The sequence below is a fragment of the Diadema setosum genome, chromosome 9, assembly GCF_964275005.1.
Source record: "Diadema setosum chromosome 9, eeDiaSeto1, whole genome shotgun sequence".
Classification (NCBI taxonomy): domain Eukaryota; kingdom Metazoa; phylum Echinodermata; class Echinoidea; order Diadematoida; family Diadematidae; genus Diadema; species Diadema setosum.
Window position 1 is genome coordinate 36,841,429 of NC_092693.1, and position 26,328 is coordinate 36,867,756.

Sequence of the window (26,328 nt, forward strand, 5' to 3'; positions counted from 1 at the left end):
GTGAAATCCATGATTCTTTGTTTGTTGTTGTTGTTGTTGTTGTTTTTTTTTTTGGGGGGGGGGGTGTTTGTCTGTTTTCAGATAATGACGTCATAATGATGCATGGATGCACGAAACCATGGTAGGGAAATATGTTCCAGTTGGCACTCAGTGATATTCTATTTCGGCGAACACTGTGTATTGAGTTCTTTTATGAGTATTTGCGCCAAATCCCTATTTTTGTTTAGATTTATTCGCCAGTTTAACGTCAGTGATTTTAAACGGTGGGTACATCGTGCTGCAAAACAAGGTCCCACGCGCAATGCAATTATCACGGCGGATGCAGTTAATGACGTAAGGTTCAAAGAACTCGAGTGATTTTTATCTCCTATTCCCTCGTGTGTCGTGAGTAAACGCAGACATTTCGAGAAGTCGACTTGCCAAATACCCCTAGACACTAACAGACTGAGACCTACGTCTGTCTACACATGTCGCCAATTTGCGAGTTACGCGGCGAGACCTTTTACCCGCCATTGTGCCCGGGTTAAGGCTTTCTTTTGCAATCACATTCAAGCTGTAATGTTTTCTTTTGTCGACACCTCTTACTCACACGCCCCCATCGCCTCTTATTGTCCACCCCTGCAGCGGTCTGCGCTATTGTGTTCGACTCCAGGATGGGATGTCTCAACACGGGCCTGGACAACAACCCGGAAGCGCTCGAGCTGATTGTGTCAGTCGAGAATTTTTTTGACAGTCTCAAGGACCTCACCTTCAGCTTTCCCCTCTGGAAGTTTGGCATCGCCACCAAAGCCTGGCAAAAGTTCACGAAAGCGCAGGATTACTTCTTCAGGTAATTAGCAAGAATCGAGGAGAGGCAACAATTTGGGGTGTCTTCGGGTGGCGGGAAAACCGGCGCGCGTTGAGAGAGCGGCATTTGGTGTGTAATGAGATATCCCCACGGTACATGTTGGGAGGAAACAGGCCTAAGAGACGATGGAGGCTTGGGGGAGGTTCGGATTTTCGCCTCCCTTTAAATTAGGTCAGAAGAGAAATTATCAACAGTTACATAGATTTCAGAAGAGTCTAGCAGGAGGCGACAGGGCCTACATTCCTTTCGGGGGGAAGTACTTAACATCACAAATCCTTGTTGACAAAATAGATGTCAGTATTCGTTGACGTCTTTCTTGAGCAAGATAAGTAGAACAGCGATGGCTTAGTGTCGAATTTCACCGAGCCTAATGAACCAGTTTCAGCGTGGCGTTTCGCCGTAACAGGCCTGTATAGAATGCTGTAAATACTATACTTTAGTGTAATTATGATACATAGTATATTTCTTCATTTCCGGATTCCACTGACCAGAGGATTCCATGTATCCGGTACAACCTTGGTGCTGGATTATCTTTGCGAACAAAATGTAATAAAAAAAAACAGACGTAAAATGACTGCTCGGTACTTCATGAAGTAACAGTCAGTGCTCTCTCTTTGTCTCTCCTCCTATCCCCCTGTCTACCTATCTATCTATCCATCCATCTATCAATCAATCTCTGTCTATGTATCTCTCCGTATACTATTCAGAACCTCCAAAAAGTATGCCTCAATAGCGCTGGACCGGATGAAAACCACAGTTGGCACGGGCAAGGACAGCGCGATGGAAGGGACGTTTCTCGAGTGCCTCCTGGCCCGGCAAGACTTCGACATCGACAACCTCTGCGACCTCATGAACGACCTCATGATCGCTGCCATCGAAACAGTAAGGACTGCTTCCATCTTTGAAGTCTGCGGATCATAATCCGAACTTTAAAATTCTCATTAAACTTAGTCTGCAGACGTAATTGGATCGAACAGATGCAAATCCGAAAAAAGAATATTACTTGATAGTGCGGATTATCTACTTTTTTTAGTTCTTCCGCTGTTTCAGTGTTTAGCCCTTGTGATGTCAAGATATTTTGAGTCGCGTCTGTAAGTGTGACATCATCAGTAGTTTTATGTTATGATGTGACACGTCAGGTTAAAACTAGCTCACAACACTTTCTAATCGACGACCTTGCATAATGTAGGCAGCTATCTTTGTACATCACGGTTAAATTAAAATGGTGCAACCAGTTTGCCCGCGTCATTGGGTCGACTCCGCTCGGCGCTTGTAGAACCCCTCGTCGCCATTACATCACGTTGAGTCGGCGCTGTGCTGCATGAAAGTTGGTTTAACATTTCTAACGACAGAGGGCGCCTACGCATCGTATTTTAGGGTGGCCGCTTATGACGGACTTTAAATTTATATATTTGTTTTATCACTTAACTAATTATTCGATTGAAAGCTGCATGTATCATTGTTATTATTATCATCATTGTAAGTAACATCTTGACTTAATTTCATGCTGCTCCACAAATATCTTCAAAAGATGTTCCAGGCTGCCATGAGTTCGATCTTTGGCACCTGCAATAAATTGTTTTATTGACACATTCAAATCACACATTCAAATACATACGTTTAAAACAAATATGGCTTCTGACGAGCAAGCGCTTGCTCAGACCTCTACTTCACAACGTAGATAATATATTAAAACTGAATTCAATGCACTGACATGTATTCGCTTACAGAAGTTTATTTTGTAGTTTGTCAAATCTATCTAACAATCTGAAATACTCTTGTTTTTGTCTAAATTACTGAACTGACTTTCTTTTTTGCTTGTTTTCAGACCGCGAGCACACTGGCGTTTAACCTGTACTGCTTGGCGAAGAACCCTGAAGTCCAGGAGAGAGTGTACGAGGAGATCCAGAGGGCCATACCGGATGGGATGCCCATCACACCAAACAAATTACAAAATCTCCCTTATCTGAAAGCCTGCATCAAGGAGACTGTGAGGTAAGCAGACCTGCAAAACTTGAAGGTGTTGTGAGAATCGCATATTCACCCTCACTATAGTCAGAATGATCCGTTGCCTTATTTATTATTTTTATTTATTGCAATTTTTTATCCAGAGTAGCCTGATCAGCATGAAATGTATAAACAGTATAAAATATCACATTTCAAAACCATATAAGGTAATCACACACATGAGATATCTAAATAAAATAATATCATACAATCATACAGATTTAAAATAGACTAGCTGCCGGTCTTCCTCAGTGCTCTGTTTTCGTAAAAATCCATGAAACATGAACAACAACATCAACAACGTTAACAACACCAACAATAAAAAAAAAAACAATTTGGTTAAAAATAGATAATTGTGGCAGATTAGCAACGGGACACATAATACAGTCAAACATAAAATGAAGTGAATGCACATATACAAATATCTGGAAATACGATAAAACAGAATAACATCTAAAAAGATGAGAGGAAATGATTCAATATCTCCTATTTGGCGGCTGCAACTCATCCCGCTGTTCTACCGCGAGGTAATGTGTGTTATAAACAGGGGTCCCATTGATTATCAGTACAATGTTTTTAATTGCCCTCAACACACTTTAGAATCAGTTCATTCAATCATGCAACATCTGCTCCTTAGAGGGATAAAATATTTGCTTCCTTTCAATATTGTGGCCGAAGCGCATGTACGTTATAGAAGAGATGGGAGAAGAGAGGTGATGAGATGAGCCTTCGGGATGTTTTGACTCTGCCTTGAGCTTGTACATGACGCGCCCGCTTCCCGGTGTTAGATGGGTTAAAAATTTAAGTATATAACGTAGCATGAGAGTAAGTGTTCCTGTACTGCATTCATAGTAATTTTTGTGTTAAACACTTTTGAAAAGTCTTCCAAAATATGACATACATTATTGTGCCAATGACTAATCTTTTTAAATAATGTGATGTTTCACTTGATAATTCATTTCATTGTTCACTTTCATAAAGTAGAGTCTGACATGATAAAGTTACTATTGTGAAAAGTTAACGTTTACAGTACACCGGTATACAATCTCTATATCGTAAACGAGGGGAACGTGTAAATACCAGATGCGTGATGGGTGAGAGTGTTAATAGATTGTGTGATTTATAGTAACTTCCGATAGTTGTTTTCCAACTGTCAATATAGAGCAATGTTTCACAGATGCGCCTGTGTTCTTGTGTCAAGAACAGAACTGAAAGAACCCTTGTTTACTTTTGATTTTATTTTCAACAGGCTTTTTCCAACTGTTGATGGAACGAACCGAATTCCTTCGAGGGAGATCGCACTGGCTGGTTACAGAATCCCGCCAGACGTAAGTAGCCTAGATCACCTATGAGTACACTTAAGTAGTAAGGTTTGTAAGCTATTTAGATACAGATCAAATCCGGTTTCAACGCAGGTCGCGGCAAATGCAACGCACACTACCTGATTGTTATAACATGGCCTTTACCGTTATGTCGTGTTAATCACGAATGACAATAATTGTTTTTAATGGAAGATTTATTGCATTACATCACGAACAGTCTTGCGACCTGTGTACGATTTCCTCTTTAAAGCTTCATACGTCAATTCGATAAATCGTTCGTTTACACTCTACACATGCAGATGAAAGAAACAAGAAACATTAATACTTAAGTCAGCGAAGACCTGGCTGTCGGCGAAACGGACTGACATGCGGGTTGATATGATTTGTTGCATTTTCCAACCGCAAGATGACATCGTTATGTAGTGTATTATTTTTGTGCTTCACTCACGATTGTTCCGAAATCACTTTCTGGTCGCTCTCATAATGTTTGAACCCTCCATAAAATATTACCGCACACACGCGGCCTCAGTTTCTCCACCACGACACAAAATATTCTGTGTATTATGCTATCATGTCCTTTTCATTCCACTCCGAACTGAATAAACTGTGGTAGATACAATGTCAAGGTTTTAAAAAAAAATTATGATGATGATGATAATGATGATGATGACGACAGTGATGATGATGATGATGGTGATGGTGATGGTGATGGTGATGATGGTGATGATGGTGATGATGATGATGATGACAGCAATTATAAAGACACTGGTAAATGAACAGTCGGTCAAGGAATGAAGCTGTTAGATTTATCAGCTCTCTGCCCCGTGGTATGGAAACACTATTACATCTCGGCCATATAATTCCTCACACTGCAGACCATCGTTAGAATTCACTGCATAGCCGGCCTGATGGAGGAATACTTCCCAACGCCAGAGAAGTTCAAGCCAGAGAGATGGCTTCGCGGCGACAAGGAGTGCGAGAACGTCGACCCGTACCTCATCCTCCCCTTCGGCCACGGCTCCCGCATGTGTACGGGAAGGCGGATGGCCGAGCAGGATCTCTACATCATGCTCATCAAGGTATGTCCCGGAGGGCGAAAACGTCTGCCTCTTTAACTACTTGTAAATGAAGAGTTTAGATGCAAAAACCCATATTTCCATTTTTATCAACTTGAGACATTTCTTAATGCTTCCGAAAACAAATGAATTAATTAAAGTGTATGAACTAAGTTTTAATGATATTTTCGAAAAAAAAAATTCTTGTTATGTAGCGAGTGCGCAGTATCATTAGAAAGATTTGGTTTTTCCATTTGATGATGGCCTTCCTTGTTAAAACTTTGAAAATGACGTGTTTTTTTTTCTTCTGTTTTTGTATTCAAACTCTTCATTATATATGTATGCTTTGTTGTGCCACAAAGTTTCTTGCAGATGTAAGGGAGATGGGGTAACATACTACACATTGTACTACAATGTGTAGTATTGTAGTCAGAATATCAGAATGACGTCATGGATTAGATAATTCTAAATGCATGAGTGCGATACATCATAAGGCAGGGCTCGACACTAACGGTGGCCCGGTGGCCCGGGGCCACCAAAAACGCATGTCGGGCCACCAAAATTTCAGAAATGAAGAATTTGGTGGCCTGATCGGGCCACCAAAAAAGGTCGGATGTTTGCCTTTGGGCCACCAAAAATAAAAGTTAGTGTGGAGCTCTGCATAAGGAATCATCTTATAGGGAGGAGTGACTCGTTGCGTACATCAACAGTATTCCGTCATCGACAGTATATAATTGTGATAGATTATGACTAAAAGCTGCAATGCGTATGGGTTATTAACTGCAAGAAAGTTACATGGTTGATTGATTGTTTGTATGACTTCTCACTTTCTGTTTGCAGCTCATCAAGAATTTCAAGATCGAGTGGCATCACGAAGAAGACATGGAACTTCTCTTCAGACTGACCAATGTGCCGGACAGACCTGCGCAGTTCAAGTTTGTAGAACGCACGTGACATTATCCAGCCAATGAACGCGTTCCTTCTATAGTCTTCGCCAGACCGGGAAAGATGAGCGCAGGAACGGACACTTGTGTTGTGTGTTGTTGTTGACTGTACATTCAATGCGTGCGCGTTCTTGTGTTGCCCGCTCCGATCGAATCTGTGACGGACAGATATGTACTTTGGATCTTTCCGCCGAAGTGACGAATCATGTCGTGCTTAAAGTTTCCCGCACGTGGAGAGTCAAATCATACAGCACAAAATGCCTGCTTCAACAGTAATTACATACAACTTTGACATCGAGCGCCAGTTGGAAATCTAGCAACAACACTTTCAGGACGAGATCAGATTTCATGCCCGAACCAGCTTTCTGTATACAGTCATCTTAACGTCTTCTGTATTTCAAAACACTTTTGAAACAGTCCCTATGTTGGTTCTGCCTGGTTTTTGTATTTCTGCTTAATATTTGCCCCGTAATGAAGTAGAGTCATACCTCACGTTTGCAGGGTACATTGGACGCTTACTACAATGAATACACTTGAACATCCATTTCCGTAAATCTTCATAGCATTGCCGTTAAAACATAATGTGAATTTTCTCGTTTCACACAGTCACACACAAACACACACAGTCACACGCAAACACATACATTCGTCACAGTCTGGGAGTGCCTTTAACTTTCAGTTGGATTCCAATCGCCCTTGGCTGAAAATCAAGAATGCACAGCAGATTTCAAACTAGCCCCTGTGCAGGTGCTAACTTGGCTTGTCGAGTTGACGCCAGCAAGTTCCTTGCGGTCGCAGTGGTCTACACTTGCTATCTATACCCTCAGTGGGTGTCCTTGTACTGGTTACTGAACTGTTTGAGAAGTATGTTCAGAGTTGCTGCTTGCAGATGACGTAGGGGGCGTACATTCGTCCTGCTCGGAAAGATGACGTCATTCATAATATACATTTAGATTTGCTGTAGGGTGTCTTTAAAGTCTTCATGCGCAGTAAGATGTAACTACAATCCGCAAATGTGTCTCATTTTGCTCGGAACGAGAAGTGTATCAACATAATTTCAAAATGACATATCTGGAAAAAGAAAGAGACGACAGCAGCATTGCTGAATTCACATTGTGGGAAATACTGTCGTCTGGGCGGTTGATCAACATATAAAATGAAGTACTTTAATAGAGAGCTGTGAGATCTGAATTCATGCATTGTTTGTATCTTATTGTATAGATCGTTTTCTTGCTGTATTCTGATTGTACGCGATATTCATGAACTTGTAAAGATATTCCTACCCAAGTGCCTGCAGCGACACACGATAACCCTGATCGTTCCTCGTTTGCGTCACCCTGACGTCATTTCCGTTCTATCACTAAAGTTGAAGAGAATTGAGGATACTGGTGCAAAAATATTGAAATAAATCTGCCGCTACTGAGTGAGAAAAGTTTCTGGCTTATGCACGCGAAGCGAATTAGTTTGGAAAAGATTTAGACTAACAGCGGACGCAAGACGCAGATAACCTGACAGATCCGACTAGGTTGTGTGGCTATGTTTCGTAGGCTGTCGCATTTTCCTCCTTTCCATACCTCCGCCAAAGATGGCGCCCTCCATGTTCCGAATGGATTAGCAACAGAATCGTGCAGGCACGCGATTTGCACGCTTCTGGCTGATTTACAAATGAGCAAACCATCAAGCTATTTAGTAATGAACAGTGTTGACGAAAAGTTGTCGATTAAAGCAGTTCAGTTGCAACATCAAAAAAAAAAAAAAAAAAAAAAAGAAGTCGAACCATGTCATTTGCGGTTTCTCTGATAAGAAACTGGCTTTCATGAACTAAAAAATGCGCAGTCGAAGAGAAAGATGTAGCAAATACAGAAAATGCGATAGAGAAGAACGTCTAAAGCTTTACACCTCCTTACCCTTTGTCTTGCATCGTGTGTATTTTCCATACTTAATTTTACCAAATTCAGTAACTTTATCATATTGTGTGTAGTGTTATATAAGATAGTTTAATGTGCCATTCATCATAGTCATATGTGGTTATGTGTGATGTTTTTAATTCTCGTTTCCGAGGTCTCTGTAAAGGAAATTATTGTAAATGTGTACATAATGTGGCAATTTTCGGCGTGCCACGGGGTTTACGTGTATATATGTACATAACATTTTTCAAAACGGAGTTTATATTTTAAGGGCTTCAAAACCTGTATGTCAGTCGTATTATTATCACTATATATTGAACAAACAGTTATTTTTTTGAAAGAAAAACTTATGAGTGTTTGCGTCTCATTAATAGAAATTGTACAAAATGATATATTATTTACATTCTACTGGTATAACAAATCGCCAAATTCTGTGCATAATATTCTGATTTACTGTGATGCTATGGATACACTTGTTGCAGCTGCGTTGCTTGCATTTGAGTAGATATTTTAGCGATATGCCCGACTTTATTGAAATCTGTAATGCATCTCTGTCAGTAGTTTATGTTAATGTTTATTATTTAATCTGCATCATCAACTTCCTTTATAAACAAAATGTGTGTTTCCTTCCTGTTTTTGTTATATCAATAGTACCGTTGTTTTGACACAGTATCTAGATTGTTTTTGTTTTAGTTTTTTAATTACGGACATGCCGTGTCACAATACCTTGGCAAAACTCTTCCGGTATGTCGGCAGGTTTATGTTTGTTGGTCTTGTCTTCAGTAATATTTGCTTCATAGTGTCCGTCAAGATTTGTTGACAGCGCTTGAACACATAATCGTATAAGAACACATTTATACTCCGCGATCATTAGCATGAAGATCTGGATGTGATGTAATTTATTATATCGAACTGCAGGTTTTATTCTGCTACACATGGTGGGTATTGTTTATGTACTGGTTCTATTTATCATTGGTTGTAGACTGGCATGCCAGAAACAGGGGGAAAATCATTACAGTTGACTTTAGCCGCATTTCTTGCCGTATTCTACTTGAATCACGAAACGATGGCACGTTTGTGTCAATTGACCTGACTCTCGACTATACAGAGACGCGCTGTAACCATGGTAACGGTATAGTCGAGTCCCGAAAGGGTAGTGGTGATATTATGCTACTAACGGAAAATGTTAAACTTCACATAAAATGCTGTGATTGAACTCTTACTTGTAGGAGGAATCCTAGACTCGCATATCCGAGTAATAAACTAATGCTCTTTGAAGTGTCGAACGACAACTCATCAAAATAACTTCTCGCACGAGATGCTAATTTCAGGGCATGACATGAATTTCCGACGTATTGTTGTTGGCATTATCCATCTGATGTGAAATATAACTCTACAAGTCTTCGAAAGAACAAGCACATGAATTGTATATTTTAGTCTTACAGCTGAACACATGGATGTATTACTTACATTATTTAATTTCTTTTATCAGCCTGTGATGAGCTTTTCCAAGTAATTGACGAATGAGAAAGTTGTATTTTATCCATACATTGCAAGATTTCAAATGTTTTTAATTACAGTTGACATATGTCCTGAATTTTATTTTTTTTATGATTTCTTCTTTTAGAAAAGCTAAAACAACGAATAATCATGATTAACTCCACGCTTTTTTTTTCTGAATGACAAATACTTTCAAGTTGGTGAAACGATCTGTAATTATGGGAATGAAATATGTGTTTAAACATGAAAACTGATAGTCTTCTTACCAAGTAATTAAGTAGAAGGATGCATAACAGGTCTAAAAGATAACAACTCGATTTACACCAACCTTCTCGGTGCTAAAAATGGACAGACAAATAAAGTCTATTTAACTGTCCAGTAAAATTAACAAATGTAGTACTTACAATTTGTACACAATAATGCATTGTGTTAACTTTTTTTTTCTCACACATAAAATTATATACAGCCCAGTGCGGGCGTACTTATTTGCTGGTCACAGCAGCGACATGTGAATTCACGTTAGAAACGACAGACTGAATTGTGCAGAGGTAGCGCAGAATCTGCTAGATATTGTATTCTATTACGCCTCATAGCTGTCACTATATCACTGGTATTATGAGACAGAAATCAAAATAAATATGCACCAATCACGTGGGGAAGTGAGAATAATTATCCCATCTTTTTCAAGTGCACTTCTTGTTTGTTTTTGTTTTTTTATCCAGTGAATGATGTGATGTTTAAGGGATGATATGCATTTGGTTGAGATTGGGCTTCAGATTCCAACTTTTTTTGTGAGATTATGAGAAATCCTTTGTAGAATATAAAAGAACATGCAATTCTAAGAGGAATTCAAAGTTTATTTGATAAAAGTTGGTATTGAAATGGCTGGGATATCCAAAAGCAAAGAGGTCCTAATAAAAGGTGGGGCCCAACTTTTATTAGGACCACTTTGCTTCACTTTTTCTTTGGATATCTCAGCCATTTCAAAAACGATTTTTCATCAAATAAACATTAATTCCTTCTTAGAATTGCATGTTCTTTCATATCACAAGTGGTTTTTAATTATCTCGCAAACGAGGTTAAAATCTGAATCCCCGACTCAACCAAAACTAGATCATCCCTTTAAAGGTTGTGATGAAGAGTGGCAGTGAGAGTGACGTCATGGAAGCGATGACGACAGCGTCGTAGATTATTGGAGATGGAGACATGCTCGTCGGTCCCATTTAAAACTTTTGGAGATCTTCCCTGATGATTTCTATAGTGGAAGAAGACCACATTCCCAAAAAGGAATATTAGCAAACGGCCCGAGTAAGAGACTACCAGTATTACCTTTCCACATTCTGCGTTAGATTTCCCACTTGTGAATGGAATGGTCCTTTTTAGGGCTTGTAACAAAACCACTTTTCCAACCAATATGTTCATCCGTCATCTTTCAATTAGTAAGTGTACATACTGTGTCTCATGTTATCAACATCGCAGCGAGGACAAATATATTAACACTTTTTTGACATGATAAAACATGCGATATACATTGAAAACAAAACAATGAAACAGTCATTGCAATCTGTCATTCAAAGGGCTGTTCAATCGTATATGGTACAACGCTGTATACAGCAATATCCATACATTTCAGAGGTCAACATGCGATATACATTTGAAAATAAAACAATGAGACAGTCATTGCAATCTGTCATTCAAAGTAAAACACTGTATACAGCAATATCCATAGATTTCAGAGGTCACAAATCAGGGAATGGACGGAGGTAAGAATACAACAAGGAATGCCAGCGTGACAAGAACAAGTTAACTATAGCTATCACTGCCATGGTTAATGAATACAACATGTATACGCTAGGAAAAAATCTAAACAAAATCCATCAAGCCTGTAAACTTGACGTGTTTTCTTTAACTTTTACGAAACTATTATAGTAAATTCACAATACAGGTAATCTTTCAGTGGATATGATAAACTACAACACTTCACAATTCGCTTTTCTCCTATAGGACTTCAGAGCGGAGTAAGAACAGAGACAGCCACTCCCTCTCCCACTGCAAATTGTTGGAATAAGATGAGACCAGTAGATACACAATGGTTTACAGAGAGTGAAACCAACCAACCAACCAACAAACAAACAATAAAACAAACATACAGTAACAATAAAGAAAATGCCCTGCTTTTACGATTTCTTTTCAAAGCTCTAATCGATTCTAGCAACAGATACAAACAGTAGCGCATTCTCATACGTCATATGCGATGAGCAGTTAGCTGTTAGAGATGGCGCTATTGCACTTCTGCCATTTTCAGATGTTGTCTGTGCTCGGCTTTTCATGAATGTGAACTCTTCAGAGGATAATCATAATTACTGACCTTTTATGTTTATTATACGTATGAATATGAAAAAAAAAACTGAAAGATAAAAAGATCAGCATTATCAAATTATAGTATTTTGAATGAAAAGTCTACAGCTATTTGATTGATATTTCTTTATTCAATCAAGTCAACTTTTGTACGATGTATCGCTTGTGATGAGCCATTGGTCAGGGTGGGAGAACTGAATAATGCTCTATGTGAGCATGTTTCACAGTTTCGACGATGTGAGGTCCTGCTCACGTATACCGAGCCGGAAGCAGGGTTTGTAGGAGGGATCTGTAATGGCGTCTCTTTCCATGTTAAAGAAGCTGATGTCAAAGTCGCTCCGCCCATCAACGGCAAGCTGGCTCAGAATTTTGCCCAACACTCCAGCAAATCTGCATTGGTGACCATCAAAAACCAAACAATCGTAAGTACAATGTATTAACCTGTCAGCCTCATAGACCGCTTAAAAGATACTTGCTACTCGATTGCTCGAGCGGTTATCACATGACATCGCCTGAAAAGAAACTTTGCACACTTTCGATATCGCGCGTGCCGGTGCCGTGGAGCAGATTTGGATTGCACGCGATAACAACATAAACCGTGATTATTGCTTTTACAGGCTTTTCAGCAAACTCCCAGTCTGAAAAAAAAAAGCCTTTCATTGTGTTGGAGCCACGATTTAAACAACGTCAAAGTACTGAATGAAACAAGGTGTGAATGATCTTCAATAGTGCAATGGATCAAAATGTTTCGCATTCAACAATGGTATCGATCGTATGGTGACCTATTATAGTATATGCAAAGTCATTTATATTGTTAGATTCTGATAATTTATATACATGTACCTTGACCACACATTTGAAGACACATCCTCCTTTTAATAGCCCGTTATTCGATGATATTTTGCATAATTTACGTATTTCATTTCGTCATGTCAATTCTCCACTATTTCTAACATTCCAATATCAAAACAGAACCAACGCTTGCACTCTTTTGAAGGAAGAACAGAGGACTGAATTTTATCAGTGTGGCTGCATTTTGGCAAATCTCCGTTTCCTCAACGTATATCTCACTGGTACCCTTCAAAAGATTATGATTATGATTAGAAACAAAGACGAACAGATATAAAATAGTTCCAACCATCACTTTTCCGTTGAATTGCTGCAATGTTCTCGACATCACCTTTGCAGACAAGAATGTAAGAAAGAATGGATCAAACTAAAGTAAACAACTTTCGATGAATGAAAACTTCTCTAATAGGTAGCACTCACTTGTAGGCGTGGCCAGCTCCACAGCAGAAAATGACGTCAGGGTAACCAGTCTCACGACAGTTGTCAATCACAAAGTGTCTGTCTGGCGTCATGGCGTAGAGACAGGTCTTTGTGCACAGTATTGGTCCTAGAGCCTGGATGTACAGGGAGCGAAAATAGGTTAAGGTTTCTGCCATGATCTTTACACCTATGAGGACCTGTCACTTTGTCACTTGGGCTACTTGTTATACTTCAATCATTCATCACAAAGTTGTCTCTGCGATGTTGATATTTTTTACCATGTGTGACTGGCACGTAGGCCTATACATTAATAGCATTAATTGACTGTCCTGGGTGACCCCTTCAAACTTAGCAGGCGCCCTCTGCTCTTCGAGATACGAAATCTAGAAAACGGTTGTCTTCATTACTGTTGTTGTTGTTGCTGTCGCTGCTGTTGTTGTTGTTGAGGACCTCAGCGTCGATACTACCGGCCTACCACAGTTTATGTTTAAATTTTGGATGTACTGTTGGTGGAACAAGGGGAGTCGACTGGTTAGACTTTTAAATTGACGTATAAAAGTTTGTCGGCCGAAGCCACTCTGTTAGTAGACCTCAAATCAAGTAGCCTATCAAGCTTGGAAACCTCAGTCAGCACTGGAAGAACAAGTGCCTTACATAGACAAAGCTATACATGTGTAGGGCCTACAGACTTTAAAGAACGCCAGAGGCTGTTTTCATTGTTGATACTTGTTTGTTTGTTTGTTTGTTTGTTTGTTTTCTGTGTGTAGTTTTGTGGTATTTGTTTCCAGTGGCAATTCTAATACTCACCCTCGGACACAATTCCGCTATGACACTCTCCGCCCTCAACTCCCTCTCTCGGTCCGGGACGAACGTGCGAGTGGATGCAGTGACGGTCGGACCTGCTGCATCGAGACCAACCTTAAAGCCGGTATTACCGTGGATTGGCAGGGCGTAGACAGAGGGCTCAAGACCAGGGCGAAAACAAAACACAGGAAAACTGTAACGAATAGTTGAATAGAAAATGATTAAGGTTCCAGAACGAACAGGTAATTCAATACTTAACATTGATGTGTTCCTCTAATAAGAACCAAAGCAATTTTGCATACACATCCGCACTTCGTTCCCTGGGGTTCCAAGGACCTGAATTGGGTTACTTTTTTTTTTTCGACAAAGGTGAGTTACATGTTATAAAGCATACCACCATGTGTGAAATACACACGATATCAGAGTCAAGAATAAAAATTAGTGTGTAATATTCTACGCGTAGAGAGTCTGGCGACACGGCACTTTCTTGAAATGTCGAGATAGACCCCTTTCGAACCGCGCGTATGTCAAGTTTAATGTAAAAGATTGGAATATTCTTCCTTGAATAAATGTAATAAATTTCAAATGTAGGCTTACAAGCCAATACTCTAAACGTGAAGTTAACAGAAGTAAATTATCCTCGTGTATTTATTTATTTATTTATTTATTCCGTCATATTTAAACAGGGTAGTCCCCTCAGTTTCTCAACTGCTTTCCAGGGGAGCCCTGTGTACATATACATGATAAAACATTGGATTACAATAGACTTCATAAAAAAAAAGTTATCCTCATAGAGTTGGAAGAGGAATTGATAACTCTCTTGACTCTCCAAGCAAATTCTGTACAGAACACTTTGCCAGATAGATCCCGATCACTTTAATACCGACCTCTCCTTGGTGAATTCCTTCATGTGGGGCGTGGCGTAGTAGGTGACCTGCTCCTGGGTGACAGTGAGTGGTATCTTCACGCCAACAGACGACAAGACTTCGTTCATCCAGGCACCTGCTGTGATTATCACCTTCCTGCACAGGAAGTCACCTTTGGTTGTGGAGACCTGTTTAGCAGTTACATGTATTCCAAAATATCTATATACATTGAAAGCCTTCTCATTCAAAGATGAAGTCTCTATGTAACATCTGTATTTAGAGATATTAAAGGACAATTTCTGGACCAGAAATTATTTCATTTAGGGGGGAGGGGAATTTACAAGCACAACAATGAAAATTTTATCAGAATCGGGATATCAATAAGGAAGTTACTAAATACTAAAAAAAAAAAAAAAAAAAGATAATTAATGAGCTGATGATGTAATCTTCCCACAATATTCCATTAAAAAAAGCCTTGCGAGAATTAAATGTTTATGCCAAAAAGGTGTGAAATATAATGTTTTTTATGGCTTAAAAAGCTTTGAAATTCTCATCAGTCAGATACAATTAGGATTTGAGACTTAGGTCAAATAAAAATATGGAAATTTCAAGATTTTGCACGGTGTTTTGTGCACAAGTTGTAGATATAGCTACGCTTTATGCATATAAATATACTTTTTTTTTCGAGCAGACGAGTGAAAATAGTACCCATCGGATTACAATGAGTTTACAGGTGTAGGTTCGATTCTTCCTATATACCTTTGTCAAGTTACCCTGCTTCGTCAACTTCATAACGGCAGCGTTTTCGACGATGGTGGCGCCGTGCAGCCGTGCCAGCTGGGTGTGGATAGCGTTACCCATGGCAGCATCTACCAGGCCTGATTCTTGCTGGTAGAGACACACCCATTCCGGTGTAGGGTTGAACTGAGGAAACTTGTGGCGCAGACTTTCCCCTTCCAGTCTCTCATACCTGGACACCAGTTTGAGTTGAAAATGGATGATGTTTTTTATTCCGAAGTTTCGTTATTCCGACGAAATGAAAAATAGGGTTCGTTCATCTGAAAATGAATAAGGTCTGTTATTCTAAAGGTTCGTTATTCCGAAACACACAAAATCCGGAAATCAAATAGGGTTCATTAATTCGCATAATGTGACATTATTCCAAAGGTTCGTTATTCCTAAAATGAAATAAGGTTCGTCATTCCAGAAGTTCGCTCAAGAAAAAGAGGTCCATACTAGACCCCAAAACGCGCTTTATATAGGAAAAAGAGAAGGGAAGTAAAAATATGGCATAGACTCCTACATTCTCTGTTCCTTACATTTTCAGCAATATTCCAGATTAGTTTTTCTAGCAACCAATTAAGACACACAGATAAAGAATTGATCCAAGATGAATAGAGATCATAACAATAAAGTTCATGTATGTAAGCAATATTTTTATGTACCCAAGCAATATCATTTTATAGGCGATAGGACCCAACATTAAGCAATAATATATTCATGTACCCAAATCTGAATCAAGGATTTTAGTTGTTGGAAACAGATAGGTAAATAGGAATTTGCGCACTTTCATCGCTCTAAACTCGAAATCACTGCAAATTAGAGTTGACGAATCATACATCATTATGGGAGACGCCAAAGGTGATTTCAGAGTAAACATCATGGTCGTAATGCACAATGTTCTAGCTCTTTAGTATAAAGATGTGGATAACAAGAGTAAAGAAAGGGGAAGATATAGGAGAATGAAAATCAGACTGGAAAATCATAAACCCATATGATAATAGTCATGTGGCGTGGCAAATAGAACATAAAATCTGAGCTAATGATGTGCTTTAGGGCTACTTTTCTCACAGTGTAAATGTGCTACAGGTCACGAGGCTGTCACTTTATACCCCGGGGATTCTTTCAATTTCGTGTCGACCACGTTTCGATGATCCATCTGATATAAAATTTATGCAGGTCACGCCTCTAAATAATGTTGGAACAGAATCTATTATGACAAGACAAATAACATTTGCACTCAATTTATGCGATATCACAGCTGATGACTCAGTGCTGTAAAGTTTATATACATGGACTATACAGATATGGTTTTAGTGCCTGCAGTTAAGGTTAATCTACCGACAAACAGAATCATAATGTACAGTTTTCTACTCTACGAATCACTGATAATATGCATCTGGTTCTCGAAAATAACAATGTTAAAATAGTAATAATCATAATGATAGTCACAATATTTATAATTTTAACAATTATAATCATACAGGACATTAATGATATAAAAACAACACTAACGATATTTAACATCATTATCACAGTAAGGATAACTATCATAAGAACAATTGGATCATTAATCATGGTATTGATGACAGAATAATTATTCTAAAATGAATAAGGTTCGTTATTATGAAGGTCCGTTAGTGCACTTACATTGTACCTGTTTTCACCTCGGACCGAATAACAAACCTTATTTCATTATCGCATTAACAAACCTTCGGGGTAACGAACCCTAGGAAGAACAAATCTTATGTTATTTTCGGTTCAACCATGGTTCAACGAACATTCGGACATTAGTTTGTCGGAAGAACGAACCTTCCAAATGTATAATGCCACAATATGTTTTTTGATTAACGAACCCTTTTTCATTTTCTGAGTAACGAACATCTAGGTGTCTTGGAATTTTTTTTGTGTGTGTTTCGGAAGAACGAACGTTAGGAAAAAAAGAAGAACTTTATTTCGTCTTAAGAACTTTCCGAATAACGATCATCAACCAATTTCTTACATTGCCCACCATCATTTGTCTCATTAAAACCTACCTTACATTTGCAGCATCCATAGCTTCGGCATAATGTTCCACCATCTTTTCTCCCAGTGTACCCCTCTTGGTGATGTCCAAGCCACCAGTCTTGTAGACCACCTGTAGCCCGGATTCCCTCTCCGCCTCCGCCCATGCCTTATAGGTGCCTTTGGCCAGCTCTACGTACTCCGGACCGCTGTACGAGAGACGGCTGAAGTACATACAAAAAAGTATACGTTAAACATGAAAGGAATCTTTCTCTTCGTTAAACTTTGTATTCATGGTTCTAAATCAGGATTTGGGATCGGTATCATAATCTGTCATTAACGCTTACTTCTGTACGTTTGTTCAGCACTTATGAATCGATCTAGTTTCTACTTCGTTCGTCTGTGTGATTTCTCTCCGGGGAATTTTACCAAATTAACATTGATTCCATCATTCTAATTTTACTTCATAATTATTCTACCTGTAATTTATTTCTGCGTCCTGTCACATCGCTACTTTCCTAACCACACTTTCCTTTCGTTTCTATTGAATGCCTATACACAAATTGGTAGTAATGTAATGTACATGTGTAAATTATTGATCGACCAGATCATGAATATATTAGAATTTGCGGCGGATTCCCAATTTTATCCGAATCTATCAGAAACAGATCTACAGCTGAAATTTATTTTGCTATGTCAGCTGTTACATTTGTCAGGTGAGCAACAGGCAGACACTGAGCACTCTAAAATAAGAACGTAGTGGTAAATCCAACATTTTGAAAGTTAGATCTAACATTCGGCAAAAGTGCGATGAGTGACATCCATAATCATGAATGGTGATTTAACATCTTTTAAAAAAATGTCAGACTTCAAATGTTAAAGTATAATTTGTAATATGTTAAGATGCATTTTCAAGTGTAATCTCCAATTAGAAATAGGTTGGCGGAGAAACAACTTTTTACATGTTAATACAGCATTTTAGAGAATGTTACACATCAAATCTTTAATTCAACACTTTAGAAAGTGTTAAACTTAACATTTTGGAAAATGTTGAAATACCATTTGCATTATGTTATAAAATACCACTTAAAATTGTGATTCAAAATGCCATTCCGGTGTAAATTTCCTTTTTGACAACTTTTAAGATGTTAATCTAACATTTTGGAATATGTTACAATCAAATCTTAATCTCAGTACTGAAAAAACCCTGTTACATCAAACATTTGAAAATGTTGAAATACCATTTGTACTATATTATCAAAATACCACTTAAAAATTGTGATTTATGATAAGTCAAAGGTCGGAAGAGTGACACCTTTGATAGTTTGATATGTTAATTGATTTTTAAATGTTAAAAAAATAAATTAATATCTTTTGTAATAAGCTAAGATAACATTCCAAAAATGCGGTCTGCAGTTATCCAAGTGTTGTTTTGGTGCACTTAAAAAAAAAATATAATGTAGAAGTATATCATCACTTTCTTGAAATATATCAAACAACATCAAAGGAAAACACTGTAATACGTAAGGAACACAACAGAAATTACAATATCATTGCGGCAATATGCCAGATTTAGGATGTCACATCTAAACTCGGTCAATAACTTGTTCTAGTAATCATGACATGGAAGTGAATGAAATCTTCTCGTAGTTAATGATATGCCATGGGGTGAATAATATGCCTTATACCTGACATCCTTTCCTGATTCATACAATATAGACTCTGTTACGTTTAATTTCATGATTTACGCCTAAAGAAAGAAATAAGGATGGTATTTATTGTTTTTGTTAGTATTGTTTTCATTATATTATCATGAACAATTCCAAGCCTGCATGATGAGCTACTAGAATCGAAATTATTTTGGAATATTTGCTGAAAACAAAAACATAAAACCCCCAAAACCGATGTCAGCAGTAATGACCTCCGTATAGGTGCTATCTGATCTCTTACATAATCCTGGAATGATCCTGTGAGCCTCCATTTTCGTGGCCGAGGTTAAACTTCTCCACCTCTGAAAAGCAAAATTATCAATATTTTAATCATGCTGTCGGCGCCGTTTAAAGACATAGAGAGAGTGAGAGAGAGAGAGAGAGAGAGAGCAATTATGAGGGTAGATAAAAAGAGAAAAGAAGAAGTGCGGAAACTTGTGATACACTATCTGATTTATACAGTATGGGCCTTCTTCTTGCCCAAAACAAAATATTGATCATAATAAATAGTATGTAGGAGCCTATTATAAATCTGAACCGTCTTACAGAAATGTAAGATATTAGGGAAATGGTTAGACAAGACGTCTGAGATTAAAGGGTTACGCTCGGGACTCACTTTTCCCAGCACGTCGGGCAAGCCAGTACAGTGTGGCGCTACCAATCCCTCCGCACCCCACAACAATGTAGTCGTAATACTTTGGAGCAGACATCCCACCAACTGGTAGTTCGTCTTGCATGCAGTCTTTGGTAGATCAATGAAGGTGGGTAGCGAGTTATCAGTAAACCTTCAACGGGTATTCAACGGCAGGCTGGGCGTGTGAACTATATACCTTCAGCGGGCATCCACAGTGCTACAGTGCTGTAGGTTGTGCACAGTGGGAAGTGAGTATCTGCAACGAGCTGCAGCGCAATGATCCAGTGAATGTGTGCTGACATGTGACACCTAAGTTCCGATTTGATCATGTTGATCAATAAGGAACAATTACATCACAAAGTCGGATACGTATAGCCGTAGCACGACATGTAATAAGACTGCCTTTTATAATATCGAACTTTGAACCCTCCCCCCCCCCCCTTCAACGTATTATTACACTCTTCGCAGTTGTTAAAGAACAATTGCCCTATAATAAAGAAGCAATTTGAAGTTCAGAGCAAAGATGTGTACAGTTCAGTAAGTGTGCAAAGTGTGTCATATATATATATAACTTTCCGCTTAAGTCTACCTGTTTTGTTTGCTTAATTCGAGTTAGAAGTGTTGAAAAACATCAGAATTATATATCTATATCGCCTACTTTGGATAGGTTTTATTCCCATTTATCATTATTTTTACCAGCACATCTGAACTTTATGCAAAATGTATGTGTAGAAGATGAAAGTATTTTAGTATTTTTTCCTCGTCACTCTAAAGTTAAAATTTTGTAGTAAACCAGAAGCCTTAACTTTCAACACGTTCAAGCAAAATTGTTCAAAGCATCTTTGGCTTGGATTAGTCAGAGGGCCAAAGGTGAGTAAATTTTCGCAAATTGTGTTAGCTTTTCTATTTAAAGCAAAGTGTCTCCACGATCAGATGCGAGCGACCGCTTTACTGTAGATCTGAGATCACCTCTTGGTGTCCGAGCAACTAATTTTACGGAAACATAACGAGCGTGAAAAAGAGGAGGCGACTTGGTTTGAAGTCTCCTGGGTGCCTTGGGGAGTATTGCCGAGTCACCTTTTTATACCTCTTGGTATTGACACGGCACCTGAGGAATTTTAAAAAAGCACATGGGCAACTTTACTCAGATGTCTTTTAAGTCGTAATCCATCATCGCTGTTTAGGTTTCTGTACCATTTTTATAACGGGTAACTGAAAGTGCTACAATTATAACGCCATTCTAGCCACTCCCTAATCTCCTCATGTGCTGGGTTTTGGACCAGGGCCCCATTACACACACACATACACACATATGTATTTATATATATATATATATATATATACAGTATAATATAAGTGCTGATATATCAAGACTCGACACTAATTTGTTTCTCTGGTGGCCCGTTTGGGCCGCTTCAATCTTTAAATCTGAAATTTTTTGGCCCGTATTTTAAAGGAAACATAAAAATCCATTTTGAATCATGAATGCCCTATTGGACAACCAAAAGGTAGCCTTCTTGGAAATTTGGTGGACCGGTATCAATCTTTAGTGATCCCGGGTCGCCACTATGGTCGAGCCCTGTGTATCGACATATGCGTATATATATATATATATATATATATATATATATACATATATATATACATATATATATATATATATATATACATATATATACATATATATATATATATACATACATACATAATTATATATAAACATGTATGTATCTTAAATCATATACGTACAGTTGCACACATCATGCACACAATTATATCCGTACAATAATTTATGACATAATAGAATTATACTTGAATTTACTTGTATACTATATAATTTATTTTCTAGAGTCACAATGGACTCGCATTACAGAGATGTGACTTTTTATGGACTGGTACATGTATAGAAAAAAAAAACATAAAAGCTTCATCAATGATTGAAAGCAGAGCAAGACTTTCCTTGAAGTGATTTATTAAGAAACACGATTATCTTACCATTTTTTTAATCATTTTTCTTTTCAAAATACGTAATCTTAATCCCCTTTATCTATCTCATCTATAGCAACTGACCAATTCCGATGCATTTTACTTGTGATATTCCGTATCCACATCAGCGTATTCTTCTTAAACTGAAGACTTGTATTTTTTGCACAGAACACTGTCACTAACTTTTTTTATCCAATCAGAAGTACTTTTCTGCTAATTCAAAACACAGTCGCAATCAGTGAAGTACAAAATTTAACAACTCATTCAGGAGTTGTATTTATCAATGTTATTGATTTGATGATGTATGATCTTGCATGACAAACAGATAATTTCAGAGGTTTTCCAATACTGTACTTAAAGGGTATGGCTAGTAACTGATCAGTGGGAATGCTGGGGGATGATTGTTCCAATCCTTGTGGGATCTATTCAAGAGTACATTATATATCTATTGTTGTGTGAAAATTATTTGATTCAGAATGGTTTCATATTCAAGAAATGTGCAGTTTAATGTTTCTACGTTACCATGCCTGTACAGTGACGGGGCATTAAACTGCACATTACTTGAATATGGGACCATTCTGAAGCAGATAATTTTCACACAACAATAGATATAATGTACTCTTAAATGAATTCCACAAGAACTGGAGCAATCATCCCCCAGCATGTTCCCACTGATTCCCACTGATCAGTTACTAGCCATCCCCTTTAAAGAATAGAAAAACGTTGTCTGAAATTCGAACTCTGACAGCATGAAGCTCAGAAAGACAGTCAAGGTATAGACCGTTTCAATTTCGATGGCCTATTCACCTACCGCCGCTAGCGGCGCTATAACGGCCGCCATAACTGGGGGCCAACGGGGGCTCCCAGCGAGCTAGCTACCCAGCGAGTTGCATTTGCAGCTAGCAGCCCAGCGTACCCATCGCGCATAGTTAGCTGGGCGCGGCCGCATGCGCCGCCGGCGGCCGCTGGGTCGGCGACCGCCGCGCTAAAATTGTGATTGTTTAACTCACTGTGGAAAAGTCATTCAGCGGCATTTAATGCCTTTCTTTTGGACAAATTGAGTAATTCAGACATATCGATCTAAAATTAATGAAAGCTTCAAAGGATCAGAAAAAAAAAACACATATTGTGCAGTTGGGTGCACAAAATAAAATAACAGGCGAAAAAACGGAAATGGAAGCTGCACGTCAGTGTGTGAAATTCAGATACTACTGACGCATGATGAATATAATATACACTTAAGTGAAACACAGCGGTATAAAAAATGCACAGATTTTTGAAACAAACTTTGGCCTATGCCTAATAGATTCTCTTGATTAGGCTAAATCACTGCATATTCATATTCGTGAAATAAAGTTGTTCATTTTAGAAGACAGGTTCAGATCAAAGATTTTGAGAATTAATTAAATATATATATATATATATATATATATATATATACAGTTGTATATATTTTAAATGCTTGGTGCAATACTTACAAAAGTTAGAATACACTTCCTGGCTACTACGGTATACTACATTGTATATGACAAACATTTTAAAGCCTACACTACAGCCAAATGTATGTTTCAAGATGTGTAAAAAAAAAAAAAAAAATCTTGTAAATTTTTACTTCTTCACTAAGCGTTCAGCATTAAATTGACCATTGGGCCTGGAACTCTGAATTTGAATTAATATTTGATAAAAGTGATATTTATAGATATTGAACTGCCATGAATGGTGGCAAACATCCGTTTCATAAGCATAATTCATATTAAGAAAGTTTGATTTGAAAATCACTTTTGTAGATTATAATTTTAGGCGTTAGCGCGATGTTAAATGCAAGGTTACTTAGAGCTTAAACAGTAGAATGTTTGGTTGTTGACATCAGGCGACGTAAATTAACTTCTTAAGTTTGTACGGCTTAGAAACGCCTAGATTTGCCTTAAGTTTAGTTTACTTAGTTAGACTTGCCGGAAGTTAGTGACAACCGAAAATGATATAGGAAGTAGCTAACGTTAGAGGGTTCTAGGTAGAAGTCATTAGGTCTAGACGGGTCTAGATCTAGTCTGGACTGTTGCCTAGAATTCTAGACAAGATCTAAAAAACGTTAGACAGACTTTACCCCACTGGTCCGAGAAAAGGCAAAAGCCTAAAAAGGTTTAAGTTAACTGATCTTATTAGTTGCTTTGATAGCGCCATATCTACTATCTAGCTCAAAACTGATTCATTATTTGTATTTATATCAGTTAACTGCTCAACAGTCTAGGCTTACTATCTAGACGTCTGTCTGCGCCTAGCCATAGTTCTCCCCAGGTGTTTTTTATCCTCTTACACAAATGTGAATAGATCTAATGTTAAGGGGCTTACACGCGAGTACCTATACCCAGGTCATCGCAAAAGAAATAGAGTCTAACGTGTTACAATTCCACTCACGGATCGTACCGATATTTACCTTGAAGTTCAAGTTTTGGCTACAGCCGTATATGCCATCTACCCATTCGCTCGTAGCCGGTATAAGTTGTTTAATTTTATTAATTAGCTAACGAAAAAAAAAAAAAAAAGTAGACGTTAGAGTTGTCACAAATCCAGATGCGTCGATCGCTGCCAGCGCCAGAGATAGCTAGCTGGCCGGCTGCGCTGGCGCCGGGTGGTAAAAGCACTGGCTGCCGCTGGCATGGGCACCCTTGCCACGCACGCACGGCGCTTGCCGACCCGGCCTGGTTGGCCCCCAGTAATGGCGTCGCCTTAAGAGGGCGCACTTCCATGAACAGTCACTTGAATCGGTCTATAATAAGAAATTTAATAACTTGACATCGTATACAGAGAAAATTATGCATTCAATTAAGCCGATATATGTTTATAGGTAAAATTATGCACGATATGATTATATACCATGATGTACAAAGAAATTATTTTTGTGCAAATCCACCCATGTAAATGTTTATATATAAACAAGCAGACAAAAGCACAGTCAAGGACTATTTTATTTGCAAAAGCGCACTTATACTGAGTAGTTAGGTGCTTCAGTTCATTTTACAATCACTTATGTGATTCTTACACGTGATACTACAGATGAAATAATGAATAATTCTAAATTGTAACAAAAGGCAAATATGTGAAATAAAATAAGTGGAAATATGTGGAGGCATTGTGTGCGTGTGTGTGTGTGTGTGCGTGTGTGCATGTGTGTGCTGTGAATAGCGTGAGGTGTGATGCACGTACAAAGAAGAAGTGGTCAAAATTCAAAATATTTCAGTTGTAATGTCATAATACTGCGGCGTTTGACGCGAATCCTATGGTACATGTAAAACACTTCTTTTCCTGACACGCTTAGATGCGTCTATTTTAAAGAGCAAATTACATAAAAATTATGTTCATCCGGTGGAAGGCTTTCTTCGCGTACACACATTATAAGTACACATTATTGCTATATTGTTAAAATTATGTACATGCATATTGTCACATTGCCTGTAGCGTTTACAAAGGGGCGGTATGTTAAATCTACAATGCATCGACGATATTCAAACATACTGACAACACAATGCATACTGTCTTTTTTTTTTTTCACTGTCCGCATTATGTACATAATACTATAAGGAATTTTCGAGTTCGTGCGCAGTTGGTCCCGAACTTGGTCGACAGCCAATCAATAGGCAACACAAGTGCGATGCCAACAGAAGGTCACACGATGGCACCAGAACCGCACGAAGCTGCACGCAGCTGCACGAAGATGTGGATTTTTATTGAGAAGTTTACCCGAAAGCCGCACAAAGGCCACAATATGGATATGCGACGTTGTGTGGATTATAGCCTTACGAAGGTAAAATGGACACACGAATTCAACGCAAAAATTAACCTGCGCAAGGTCTACGGCAGGTTTTTTGTTTGTTTGTTTTGTTTGCTTCCGTGCGTCGTGTTGAAAAGCAGCTTTACATTATGCAGAGACGCAACCTAGCAAAAATAAATGGCGCCCCCATAGGATCTGTGCATGAAGTAGCTCTCTACGTCTTGAGCAGACGTAAAAATAGCCCAGAACACGTAGTTAAAGGGATGGTACAGTATTGGTGGAGATGAGAATTGGGCTTTTAACTTTTTGCAAGACACCAAGAAAACACTCATGATATAGTACAGAGCATACCATGCTAAGAGGAATTCAAAGTTTACTTGATGGAAATTGGGTTTGGAATGACTGAAATATCCAAAAAACAAAGTAAAACAAAGCGATCGTGATAAAGTGTGGGTCCCACACTTTATTAGAATCGCTCTTTTTTGGATATCTCAGCCATTTCAAAACCGATTTTCATTAAATAAACGTTGAATCCCTCATAGAATTACATGCTCTTTCATATTTCAT

The 26,328-nt window shown here is 38.4% G+C and overlaps 2 protein-coding genes across 4 annotated transcripts in view; one reads left to right on the forward strand and one right to left on the reverse strand.

Annotated features, from left to right (window-relative positions):
* LOC140232478 (cytochrome P450 10-like) overlaps positions 1-6,376 on the forward strand; it is a 68,432-nt gene extending 62,056 nt beyond the window's left edge. For all 3 annotated transcript variants that reach the window (XM_072312571.1, XM_072312573.1, XM_072312572.1), the window contains exons 5-10: positions 625-829; positions 1,555-1,729; positions 2,676-2,842; positions 4,104-4,182; positions 5,052-5,255; positions 6,072-6,376. In XM_072312571.1, coding sequence (XP_072168672.1) covers positions 625-829; positions 1,555-1,729; positions 2,676-2,842; positions 4,104-4,182; positions 5,052-5,255; positions 6,072-6,185 — 944 coding nt within the window. In that variant the 3' untranslated portion in view covers positions 6,186-6,376. The remainder of the gene's footprint in view (positions 1-624; positions 830-1,554; positions 1,730-2,675; positions 2,843-4,103; positions 4,183-5,051; positions 5,256-6,071) is intronic.
* Positions 6,377-10,679: 4,303 nt separating this feature from the next.
* LOC140233066 (monomeric sarcosine oxidase-like) lies at positions 10,680-24,507 on the reverse strand. The gene is made up of 9 exons (XM_072313184.1): positions 24,427-24,507; positions 19,989-20,231; positions 19,614-19,674; positions 17,696-17,887; positions 15,639-15,849; positions 14,901-15,067; positions 14,017-14,206; positions 13,210-13,343; positions 10,680-12,330 (listed from the first exon to the last, which is right to left on the reverse strand). The coding sequence occupies exons 2-9, from the start codon at positions 20,107-20,109 to the stop codon at positions 12,162-12,164; spliced, it is 1,245 nt and encodes a 414-aa protein (XP_072169285.1). The 5' UTR covers positions 20,110-20,231; positions 24,427-24,507; the 3' UTR covers positions 10,680-12,161.
* Between the last annotated feature and the right edge of the window lie 1,821 nt (positions 24,508-26,328).

Coding starts and splice junctions, on each gene's coding strand:
- LOC140233066 (XM_072313184.1), bottom strand. CDS start 20,109: ATGCAAGACGAACTACCAGTTGGTGGGATGTCTGCTCCAAAGTATTAC. Junction 19,675..19,988: donor TGCCCGACGTGCTGGGAAAA/GTGAGTCCCGAG, acceptor TTTGCTTTTCAG/AGGTGGAGAAGTTTAACCTC. Junction 12,331..13,209: donor GGAGCTGGCCACGCCTACAA/GTGAGTGCTACC, acceptor TCACCAATGCAG/ATTTGCTGGAGTGTTGGGCA.